This window comes from Anas acuta, chromosome Z (genome assembly GCF_963932015.1).
Source record: "Anas acuta chromosome Z, bAnaAcu1.1, whole genome shotgun sequence".
In the NCBI taxonomy this organism is placed as follows: Eukaryota; Metazoa; Chordata; class Aves; order Anseriformes; family Anatidae; genus Anas; species Anas acuta.
In genome coordinates this window covers 22,172,891-22,185,683 of record NC_089017.1, presented here as the reverse complement: position 1 = coordinate 22,185,683, position 12,793 = coordinate 22,172,891, and the positions used below count along the sequence as shown (strand labels likewise).

The 12,793-nt window shown below is 43.2% G+C and overlaps 1 protein-coding gene across 1 annotated transcript; it reads left to right on the top strand.

Moving 5' to 3' along the window:
• Positions 1–6,161: 6,161 nt before the first annotated feature.
• Positions 6,162–12,620, top strand: BTF3 (basic transcription factor 3). The gene is made up of 6 exons (XM_068667097.1): positions 6,162–6,313; positions 6,462–6,530; positions 8,697–8,810; positions 9,010–9,211; positions 11,661–11,717; positions 12,253–12,620. Exons 2-6 carry the CDS (start codon positions 6,462–6,464, stop codon positions 12,297–12,299), a joined length of 489 nt encoding a protein of 162 aa, XP_068523198.1. The 5' UTR covers positions 6,162–6,313; the 3' UTR covers positions 12,300–12,620.
• The last annotated feature ends 173 nt before the right edge of the window (positions 12,621–12,793 follow it).

Here is a 12,793-nt window from a genome sequence, read left to right as displayed (position 1 = left end):
GAAGCAGGAGCCGGACCTGCCTGCCATCTCCTGCTGGAGCCGGAGTTGCCGGGCGGGTGACACGGACGGCTGTGGCAGCGCCGCTTTCCCGCAGCACCGCGGGCACTCCGGGTCCTCCTGGACGTGTCCTGCGGGAGCGGCGGGGCCCGCGGGGGGCTTGGGGACCCCCCTGGCAGGCTGGGTCAGTGCTGTCAGCGCTCTTCCGTCCCCGCGGGGGAGCCGAGGGGTGGCTGTCAGCCCCGGGGCGGACAGCTAAGACCTGGTGTCCCCGCGGTCCCCGCACGTCGCGACTTTCTCGTGGTGCTGTCGGAGCGGCTTCTCCCACTTGTTCCCCACCTAACCTAGCAGGTGCTTTCGGGCAAGGGAAAGAAAGGACAGAGGAAGGCTGGCGAACAGCGGCGGCTCTTCGACGGGCGGCGGCGGACGCCTTTCTCTACCGGAGCTCTCCGCCCGCTGTCCCCGCTCCTTGTCCTGTCCCTGTCCCATCGCAGGGGACAGGAGCGGCCCCGGCTCCGCTCCGCTGCGGGCGGTGCTCTCGGCGGGCGGGGGATGCCACCTACCGGTGGGGGAGCGACGGGCAGAGGCTGCTCCGGGATGCGGGGAGCCCTGGCGCAAGACGCCCCGCTCGGGGACTGGCGAGACCCTTAGGAACAGCAGCATTTTGGGGCGACCCGAACCCCTTCCCTCCGGAGAGGGGCCGTGAGATCCGCTCCCGCAAAGGCTGCCCGGAGCCCTGCAGCCCGCACCGGTGGTCCCGGGGCGGCGGCGGATGCCTGCCGGGCTTTCCCTGCCGGTTGTGAACGAGGAAACACGAAACGCACCCAAAACTGCAGCGGTACGGAGCCGGGATGTGAGTGACGGGCATGTGTACAGCGTCCTTGTTGTTACTTCGGTTTATTAATATTCGTTTTTAATTTTAAAAAAAAAAAAAGTAAGCAAAATATTTATTGTATTTATTGAATATAAATAAATAAATAAAACATACATTCAATTCCTACATGCTTATACGGAGCACTCTGCATTTTATCAGTGCATTTTATCATGTATGGAATCAAACTGCTTGGGTGATCTCTACAAGCAGTCTGGGTGGCTCCTGCTCTTTACCTGAATTGGTGCCTGCCCCTGCTCCCCCGCTTACCCAGCACCAGGGATCCTGCAGGGCAGCAAGGATGGGAGCTTCAGAGATCCCCCCGGCCACGTATTGGGGCACCTTCATGCAGCCAGGCTGGGCCATGCCAGGTTTTCTGGTGCAGCAGGGTGCCAGATCCTTGTAGAGAACCACATGGGCAGTGTGCATCCCTGGGTGATTTGCTGAGCATTTGGATATGTGCAGGTGAGCCCACACAGCATGGAGAAAGAGAGGCAGAGCTTGGCCACCCACTACTCCTCCTGGCTGAAGAGCCTGGCCTGGGCCTGCTGCACCTTGAGAAACTGCAGCTCCAAATGTGAAGCTTTTTTGGCATATCCTTGTACCTCTCCAAACCCAGATCTAAGTTTTTCCTGCAGAAAACTTAGGAACTTTCCATTTATTGAAATAAAAAAAATCCCTGGAAAAAAAGTGCAGTTTCTATTGATGTAAATCCCCGGGGCAAAGTTTGGACTTAATTCTGTGTGTCTTGCATCCTGGAAAGAAAATATCTTCCACCAATGATGCTACAACTGGACAGTGTGTCTGACAGGGACCATTGCAGCAATAACTGTGGCTTCCATTGCCCACAGTGACCAGCAGCTTAGCCCCATGATTTTATTTATTTTTATTTTTTTGCACATTTATCTCCCTCCTTCCATGCTGGCTTAGTGCTGTGTGGTTCTGGGGGAAGACAACTTTATCCTTAAGCATCCTGCAAAGGCCAAGATTATAAACTGGGTCTGTGCGATCAGGCCAAAAAGCATTGCATTGCACCTGAAAAGCTGAAGAAGGCAGAAGTAAATTGTGGGGCTTCCTGCCACATTGACTGCTGAAAAAGAGTTTGTCACTCTTGGAGAGGACCCTACCACTGCTGACATTTTTTTTCCTTTTGTTTTGTTTTGTTTTCTTTGCTCTCTAATTCTTGCATGGCAAGTACTTCTGCTATGATATATGAAATTCAGTTCCGTAAGGCTCTTTTGGGCCTTCACTTCCTGCAAAATTTGACTACAGTTTCTCAGGACACATCTGCTCTTCTGGTTTAATAGAACACAAAAAGAGTTTATAGGTTTATATTAAGTTAGATATAGCACCCGTCTAGCACCAGAAGTTGTACTCAGCACCAGCCAGTATCTGATGCTTATGGAAGAATACAGAAACAAGACAAGTGTGTAAAATTGTTTCATAGCCACCAGAAATCTAGGCATCAGGATTTATTTTAAGCCAAAGATAACACTTGAATGTAATAGCTTTTGATGGATTTTTCTACTGTGTATATGTCCAAACACTTTCTGAAATCATGTACATTTACACCACTGAACTTGTTCTGCAGTGAAATGTTCCCTAGCTTTAACCACAAGTGGTATGAAGTGTCTCTTTTTGTTTGCTTTAAGTCAGTTACCTGCTCTTTTAATCCAATGTTTTTTCATTTTCTTACTACAAGAGGCAACGAACATTTGTTTTTAACAATTCTCTGACATGCTTTACATAATCAGTGAGATCTTTGCTGTAAACAGGTTCTGGCAAATTAAGAGAAAGATCCAAAAATTAATGCATCAGATATTTCACATATTTTCCATTTAATTCTGTAGCAATGCAATTAAGCCCTGAAGGAGCATGGATCCTTTCGTAAGAGCAGTGAATACTGGCAGGTATGCTCTTCTTCCACTTATAAATCCTTAAGGATTATCTATACTGTGGTCGCAGATAGAGGAGATTGATTTTCTGCTTAAACCAAGGGGGTGGTGTGCTTCTGCCAGAGCTTGAGCAGAATTAACAGCTAGCTGCTGCAGAAGGAGGAACGTTCTTGCCCCCCTCCAGCCTCTCCTCCTCTGGCCACCTGCGTCCATCATTTACCTCCTGCCGAGCACCACACTGACCCAAGAGGCCAGGAAAGCCAAAAGCAAAACTCAGAATGAATCACAGCCATGCAGCTGCCAAGACATCAGCAAGATGGTCACATCAAAGGCGGTATGTTGAGAATTGTGTATCTGAAAGTGCAATAAATTTAGCTCTGATTCATCCTGGGTTAAATGTGCCACCCTTGGGTGCAGCTACTCTGTTTTTAGATCAGGCCTTAACAACCTTTATTTTTATCTGTTCTCCAGCAAGATCATCATTGTGACTATACCACAAAAGCCTAACATGAAACCTATTCTAGGCAAGATTTTGCCGGTCTGATTAACACCAACTTCACTGTTTGAACCATGCATGGTGAAGGCAGGGATTCTTCATGCAGCACTTCTCCGACTATTCTCTAGACTGCCTCTGCAGGGTGTTATACACAGAGAGACAGCCCATGGCTCACAAAAGGCTTGTTATGTGGCTTGAAGGCCAGGTATTTGGGGTTGCTGATTTTGAGCTGCAGGCATGGTGAAAAAAGGACACTGCCTGATGAGGAACTCTATCTCTACCTAGATATTGAAGTCTTTTGTGGGTATTTACGTACATTCAACAACACTTGATACAACACTGTAATATTTGAGATAGAAAAAACACTCTACTTTAGCTCAATCTTCCTGAGCTGCCATTTGGTGTTTATATCTTTGGTATCTCTTCACAATTTATGAATTTGTAATTTATGAATTATATCAAGACTTTCTGAGACGTATCTTTTTCCATTCATATCACTAGTAACACTGTTGATGTACCATGTACTTTGGCTTTCTTGAGTGCTGAGTACAGCTTTATTTTGAACAAACACTTTCCAAGAGACTTTGAATATCAGGCAGATTTCTTTTTGCCTGAAAACATATTGAATACATGCTCTTTATGTTCATAGACAATCAGGACAAATACTACTTCATTTTAGCCTGATCAGTTTTGTTTATGACTTCTGATTCATTTCCTGAATAAAATACTAAATTAACACCTCTTCTCAATATACCCTGTTATTATTAACACAGGACTGTCCATGTCTTTCAGGACAGCTTTTCCTCTGTTACCTTGACCACAACTTTTGCCTTTCTTTTGCCTTTAGCTTTTGCATAATTCATGAGACAACTTTCATGAGCAACCATTTCACTGTCTTTTCCCATTCCCATGCTTCTGTGCAGCTAACGAACTTTTCTTCAGTAATTGATGCTCTCTGCTGATTTTAAGACCCTAAGTTTCAACCCTTTTTCAGGTCTCATAACATGCTGCCAGAGTTCAGGCTCTGTTTCAGTACTATGGGCTTTGGATCTGTTTGACTTCTCAACAGAAGTTGTTCAGCTACAAGTAAATCCAGGTTTAAGTTTATGTTTCTCATTATGCAATTACACAAAAAGGAACGGAGAAAACAAGCCAGTGCTATTTTAGCATACTAAAATACTTTTTCTCTGATGCAAAGTTTATTTTCTGAAGGTCTGGTGTTTGTTCCAGGAAATGTAACCAAATCTAACAGAATTTCTTGAACTGCAGTTCTTGAACTGCTTCACTTGATTCCTGATATAACTCAGTGATGTGGTTTTCAGCATAATTTGTCTTTGAAATCTCACATGAGGGAATATGAGATCATACCTCCAGCCCAGTTAATCCTAGGCTGACAGCTGGAACCACACTTTCTACATCTTCTATCTTGGAATAATCTTTCTGTGATTCATTTTCACTTCAGTCTTTTAGCCTATTAATACATTTCACATGTTTTTAATCATCAATTGGCCTGGAAATTCTGAAAACTTTCTTATATATTGATGGCAGACTGTGATAAATCTGAAGCTGTAGTATTGAAGTATTTACTGCTTTTACTTTTAATAGCCTGCAGTGACTCTTTTTTTTTTCCCCCCTTTTCTTATTTTTATCTTGTCTATGTTCCTATTTGTTGCAGCTACATTGCCAATTTAATCTTGCAATAAATTAATGAATTCATAAGCTATAATATGGGCTTTTTCTCATTCATCTTCGAGCAAACTTGTTCACTGTTCCAATGTGGAGATATGCTGGACCGGATTTCAGCATTCCCTTCCCACAGCTGTTTGATTGTCCTCGAATTTTCAGAGGTGACAGAAATTTGGTGGGAGGCACAGCTTGCACTTCAGCAGAACCTTCTGTCAGCGCTGTTTGGTGACCGTTCATCGCCACTAGATGGAGTCGAGCCGTGTTTATTATTCATTCTCACTAATTACAAAAGTAATTGGTTTGCTCTTTTAACAGCGAGCAAAGTCTTCTGTGCCAGGCAACTTGCTTACAAATTAATAGCTCTGTTGTAGTGAAGAGATATCGTTAGAGCACAACAAAGCCAAAGCACAGCCTGGACATGATGCTGGGGCTTACTTTGATGGGAACCTTAGTATTAATGAATACAGAAGGATACATTTATTAACACAGTCTTACGGAAACAAGAGCAAGGGGGATAGTTTCCTGAGGATATTCCAAAGCAGGACTGGTATAAAAGTCATTAAAACACATGGTGAGATTGTGTGATCTGTGGTATTTCTGCTGATGCCAGGAGGCCCATGGGGTATGGTTGCAGTGGTGACACGGGCAGGTCTGCAGAGCAGCTTGTCTTCTCTATTGCATTGGTCCTTCATATGGCCGGACCTGTACCCCAAGGTGCGGCACAGGACTGAGCCCCCCGAATGCTGCAGAGCCTGGCTGGACCATGAGGAGCCCAGAGAGAGGTGTGGTGGGCAGGTGGGGCTTGGTGCTTAGGGACATGGCTCAGTGGGTGACTTTGGCGGTAGGGTGGTGGTTGGACCGGGTGGTCTTGGAGGTCTTTTCCAACCTTAGTGGTTGTATGGGGAAACACGGTCATGGGAGGAATGAAAGTATGACATGTGCGTGTTTGGTGGGTTGGTTTTATTGATAAAATAAATGGTCTAAGAAGTGGGAGGGATTTGTGGGAAGGGAAGGGAAGGGAAGGGAAGGGAAGGGAAGGGAAGGGAAGGGAAGGGAAGGGAAGGGAAGGGAAGGGAAGGGAAGGGAAGGGAAGGGAAGGGAAGGGAAGGGAAGGGAAGGGAAGGGAAGGGAAGGGAAGGGAAGGGAAGGGAAGGGAAGGGAAGGGAAGGGACGGGCAGCGCAGAGCAGGCCCCGCCTGCCGCCCCCTCCCCGCCTCCCTTTAGGGCGCCCCCCGGCGGCCCGGCGGCAGCGGCGGCGGTTGCGCATGCGCGGCCGTCCCGCCCGCCTCCCTTCCGGCCGCCATCTCGCTCCCCGCCGCGTGCTGAGCCCCGCGCCCCGCTCCGGCAGCGCCGCCACCGCCCCGGGAAGGTGACGGGGGGCGGGGGGGGGACGGGGCTCGGGGGGGCTCAGGGGGGCACAGGGGGCACGGGGGGGGCTGCGGGGGTACCTGAGGGGTACGTGAGGGGGACCTGAGGGGGCACCCGGTGTCTGACGGGCGGTGCGGTTGGTTCCGCAGATGAAAGAAACGATCATGAACCAGGAGAAGCTCGCCAAGCTGCAGGCCCAAGTGCGCATCGGCGGCAAGGTAGGCGGGGGGGGGGGGGGGGGGGGGGACGGGGGGGGGACACGTTTTTGGGGGAAAACTGGGGGTTTCTGGGTGCGTTACCAACGCGTGAGTGGAAGGTGTAGAGTGCTTGGAGGGTGATTTTTGTGTTGCCATGGCATCTGACAAAAGGCACCTCTCTGGTTAGCTACAGCCTGAAGATTTAAAAAAAAAAAAAACAAACTTCCTTGACCATAGTTTTAATGGCGAACGTTTTAATACAGCTCAAGTTTTTAATTTGTGAGGAATCCACTCATGCCCGAGCAAACACGCTCCTCTTGGGTCAGCGTGTCTCGGGATAAGAGAGGTGCCTCGGAATAAAAACTCCTCAGCAGGGCTCCCGCTGACAGCTCCCTGTGACTCTCGTTGCGGTTTTGGCCTTTGGGGATTCTGGGGATTTGGGCGGCCTTAAATCAGGGTGAAATTGGTATTAACTGGCGTGGTGATCCTGCATGCTCTTTATCTGGATTGCTTGTTAAGCAGAGAACTGCTGAATCGGTGGTTGTGTGTGTGTTGAGTACAGATGCATCCAACGCTGGCCATTTAAGAATATGCATTCATGCTGCAGCTCTTACAGCCGTAGTCAATACAGGTGTTTTACACCTTTATAGGTGTTTTTTACCTTTATAAGAGGACTGGCAGATGTGTAGTATTTTACCCATGGCCTACTGTATCCATTCTTTCCAGTACAGAGGTAGAGGGCTGTGAACAGCATGTCTCAGCATGATTGGGGCAGAATTTGCTTACTAAAAACATGTAATCTTTAGAAGTTTAAATCTATGGAGATTAAAGCAGCAGATGTTCATTGAAATTCAGGCTGTGTGAAGTTTGATATCTGTGCTTAATACTGGTAAATGTTGGGGGGAGGGGGGGGAGGGGCACATGTTCCTAAATAACCTTTACTTCAAGAAATAATTTTTCAAAGTTGACTGAGAGGGTTTTTGTCCAGAGTGACTAATTCTTGTGGCTCGGTTACTAGGTAGTCAAGGTACTAAAATGAAACACTTTATCTTACTCAGAAATTTTTGAATTGCTGTGTGCAGCAGAGCAGATCACTAACTTGACAGTAGCAGGAAAGGAACATCACACTTCTAGACAAAAGGCTAAACTTCTGAGCTGTAATCCTCCAAGTTTTAGTTTCATGTCAATTTGTCAGTTGACATGTTTGTAAAGATTTTAGCATCTAGCCAGTTTCCTAACTTCAGCCTCTTCACACTTAAAAGATGCTGCAGCCGTTTATTTATGCAGCAAGGCAGCACTGCATTTTCATGTTGTTACTATGTAGAACATAGGAAGCTGAAGTAGGAAGACTTAGTTTCACATGTTCCTAGCCGTTTCTACCTTGGATTTTACTGAAGCTGTATGATTGTTCCAGCAAGTATTAGAATGACACTTTTCTTCTATTAGAATGACACTTTTATTCTTTTTCATAGGTATAAATGTCTTCTAATATGGGACAGTTATTTCCCTGGAGAAACTTGCAACTCTGTTTGTTGGGGAACTAAACCTTTGTTTATCTTTCTGAACAGAGTTGGTCTGAAATACTATGTGCAAGTATTTTTAAAAACATGTATTTATAAATATTTTGGCAAAATGAAAGTGTTCTTTAAATACGTATATGTAGGTCCATCAGATGAAGATGTGTATCTGGAATAAAAATTGAATGTTGGTCTGTTCTCATTCATACTCTCCTATGAGTGAGAAAATAATAATATATCGATAACTCGGTGTTCTCTGACTTCATGAAATTTTGGCTACAACTTGAGAACAGTGATCTAAAGATACCTTGAAAACAACTGAAGTCTGTACGCAGCCTTCAGTTTTAGGCCAGTGACAACAGATCATGATCAGCGTGCAGTTCTTCTCTTCTAAGTAGGATGCTGCAGAATCCCTATCAGAATTGTAAAGTTTCTCTGGCGATTTGCTTCCTAAAACGTCACACTTCTCACAAGCATTTAGAGGTTGCATTATAGCGAGGGAGGGATTGCAGCAGTACAGTTGGAGAGGTGGAGTTGTGGACTGTAACACAGAAGTGGAACTTGATGTATGAAATTTGATTTGTAGATGGCTAATGAGTAATTATGTGGCCCTGGGGATTAGGGTTTATGAAGAATTGTTTCAACATTAATTTACATTTTTTTTTGCAAGGGTACTGCCCGCAGAAAGAAGAAGGTTGTCCACAGAACAGCCACGGCAGATGATAAGAAACTTCAGTTTTCTTTGAAGAAACTGGGAGTGAACAATATTTCTGGTATTGAAGAGGTAATTCCTTCAAATGAAAAAGCGCTTTTCAGTACAGATATGTAAAATGTCCCTTGCCAATTTAATTTTAATGCATTTTAAACCTGTATGTAAATCATCAGTAAGTCCTCATTGAGCTTTAGAAAATGCAGCTGGTTTCTAGTTAAATTGAAAAACCACACTAAACTTCTTGAAATAATGTTTGTTTGTTTTCTTGCAGGTAAATATGTTTACCAACCAAGGAACAGTCATTCACTTCAATAACCCTAAAGTTCAGGCATCTCTGGCTGCTAACACTTTCACTATCACTGGCCATGCTGAGACAAAACAGCTGACAGAAATGCTTCCTAGCATCTTAAATCAGCTTGGAGCTGACAGTCTGACCAGCCTGAGGAGATTGGCAGAAGCCTTGCCCAAGCAACGTAAGTTGAAACTTGAATGCATTCCATGCTGGCAGCTGACATGGACTTATTTATACAGCTGCAGTGAATTTCGGTGCACTCTTATTGTCTGCAAGCATATTATGACATAAAGAAGTAGAGCTCTTAGATTTTATTTATAGCTCAATTCCAGCAAAGAGCATAACCAAATAAAGCAGAGGCATTTGTTTCTCAGTGTATCTTGCAGCTGGTCTAGGACTAGAAAGCTGCAGCAAGACTTGATTTTGTGGTTTCCTTCCTGATGTGGCTACCATATTTTGACTGATTTTTAAAGCCATGGAAGGCTTTAAAAATATAAACTTCAAATGTTTATTTTGATGCATTGAATGGAAATACAAGTGGAGTGGAGGGACTGAAGTACAGACATGTTGCTTTTGCTTTGTACTGTCATAGGCGTGGTGAAGGTATTTCTTTTTGCATGGGCTTTCTGATAGCTAAGAGGGAATTACACAATACTCACAAGAAAATACGTTGTAATTTGTGTGTGTAGAGTAGTTTAGGACTGGCATGAGCATTAAGCTACATATACCAACTTCTATTCCAGCCTTAAATTGGTAAAAACAACTTGAACATCTGTTCTCTTGGGTTGTCTGGGAAAAGCAGAGGAAGGACTTAAGTGTGGAATTTGAAAAAGGTGATGCTGTCAGAGCTTGAGAGTTGGTAGTGTAAGACAGGCTTATTGACCCTGTGTCCATATAGGGTCTTTCTGTGTCTTTTCAAACATATTAAGTCTGTTGCTTATAGAATGTGGAATATTGTAAACAGAAAATGCAAGAAGCTTATGATGTCCAGTTGCTGATATTAATGGACTTGATTGTTGCATTTATTTCTGTGTTTTGCTGCAAGCAAAGACAGCCTCTCTTTCCATTCCTCAAGTCGATACTGATTCACTCCAGTCTATTTCCCAGCAAAAAATAAAAAATTAAATTGTGCCACAAGTAGTCTTCAGGAGGAAATAAACCACTTATTTCCCCATGAAGCTCAGTTTCCTCCTTTGTAACGTTCTTTCTGTGGCTTCTGTGTGATAGTAGTAGGACTCAAAAGAAGGAGAATCCGAAGGTCTTAAACTGATCCACCAAAGACTTGCTTCTCATAACAAGATGGGTATATTCTGCACAAGCTAAATTGGACAGTTTTAATAGTGGAGAAGCTTGTTAAAAGTGCTTGCTTTGCATGATCTGGTAAAAGGTAGTTTATTTCTGCTTTGGGTGGATGCCAGGGTAGTTGCACAAAACTTTCCATTCAGTATTGTCTACTGGGGTTGGAAACCTGACATCAAAGAGTAAAGCATGTGCAGTGATCCCATTTGCAGGTGTTGAAGTGAACTTGGTTTGGTCTTGGGGATGAAAAGAAATTGCAGACAGTTCAGGAGGAAATAAAAGTTTGCTTTTGAAATGGATTACTTAACACTAAGGATGTACTCAAGCTGTAATAGCTTTCTGCTGTTAAAAACAAAAGGATGATTAGCAGTGACCTTGTTACAAGCCCCTTCCAAGTAAATTTTATGTATTCACCTACTTACCTAGAAATGAGGGTACAGTGGTTTTGGTCATCTGGTATAAACTTGTCTTTTTCTTCATGCTTTTTTTTTTTTTTTGAAATCAGAAGGGTTAATTAGGAAAAACTGAAGTAGTGAAGAGTTTGATACAACTTAGCCTAGGTAGCACAGCTAAGAATAGCAGTAAAGGCAGTGGCACGAGCACCCAGGGACCTGAAATGCCTATTCTTAGCATTCTGCGACTGGAGTTTGAGAGATACTCATTGGTCTGCTTCAGTGGGCATGGTTAAGTCTCAGCAGCTCTGGCAAATATAATGAGAATAGTAAAGATTCTGAATCATCAGAGAAGTGGACCAGAGCATGTGGTTACCTCAAACAAGTAAGGGTAAAATGGTGCATCTGGTTCCATATTCCTCTAATTTTTCCAGAGAACTGTAGTGTTTTTGTGTCTCTAGTCATCTGCATGTGCCTGCAGCTTCATAATTACACTATTGTTTTTCTTGAATGTCTTAAGATCATAAGAAGGACTCAGATCTGTCCTTTTGCATGGAAATTGTTGATGTCATGAAATAGGTAAACTTTGAGAACTACTGAGTAGTCGGTGAATGAAGATGCTTTCAAGAGAAATTGGTAGAATAAGTCTTTGTGTCGCTGGAAATGACTACCATGCAAGGCACTCAATACATTTAGGTAAAAGATGGTGTCAAGTAAACTATCATCTCTTTGAGCATGATCAGTAATAAAGGGAATGGTAACTTCTTAGGCTAGTTGTAGGGTTTTTTATTCAGCAGGGAAACTGTATAGAGCATTACAGCTTAACTTACACTCTTTGATAATGTTTAAAAATAAATAAGCAGAAAGCAGAAGAACTTTGTAACTAGGGTGCTTATGGTGAGCTAGAATAACACTTTTTAAACTACTTGCTCTTTGCAGCTGTGGATGGAAAAGCACCACTTGCTACTGGTGAAGATGATGATGATGAAGTTCCAGGTAAGAACAAACATGAAACTGAGAAAAAGGAAATGAGTTTTGCTGAGAGACGACTTACATACCATAACATTTGGCCAAGGACAGTAGGATATTGACTGATTACTCTGTTTCATAATTCCTGTGGACAGGTTATTTCATTATTTTCAGATACTGTGCTAGACTAGATGAATAATTGGTTTGGGATAGCATTTTTGTCCTGTGTAGGAGTAATAGCTATGGCTGAGATAATTACTTAATCTTCAGTAAAAAGGCTGGGAGAGAACTACCTTTCCAGTATCACTTTGTTTAGTTGTGGGTACAAGTGAAGTTAAATGATTTTAGAATTGTGCTTTATAATGAACCACTTAAAACTTAGTTCTTAAGCAAGAAACTGAAGTCTGAAAAGCTCTTATGTTATTTGACTTGTGTTCTATAAGCTGTTGTTTGTTTTTTTTTAACCTCATAAGCACTTGATATGAAGTAGAACTTCAGAAAAAATACATTTGGCAAAGCAGAAGTGGTTCAAACTCTAATTTTGGTGTTTTTCTTTCTCCAGATCTTGTTGAAAACTTTGATGAAGCATCAAAGAATGAGGCAAACTGAACTAACTGTCACTTTCCGAATAAAGTTAAAACTTGAAAAAGCTACATGGAGCTGCTATTTTCTATTTTGACTGCTCTTGTTTGACTTCATTTTCTGATGATCTCAAGATCTATAATATTTGGAAACTCCTTCAACCTGCAGCTCCTTCTAGTTATTGCTTGTACACAATATTATTTTTGTGGCCTGGTTGAACAAACCTATGCTTTGAAATAGGATTGCTAATGAATCTATGCCTAGATACATTTTTGAGTAACTTGTATACAAGCAAAAACCTCATCTTTAATGAACTTTGGCATACAATAAAAAAAATACAAAATAAAATTTCTGGTCTGGCTTCTTGTCAGAAAAGCAGGAAAAGAATTATCTGTAAGTATTAAACTGTTAAAAGAGGGCTTGTTTTTCTGCAGAGCATCTTCATGGTGTTAGAAAAATGGGTTCTAAAAATTTCTGTGCTTAAATTAGCATTTTGGACTTAAACAGAGATTCTTAAATAG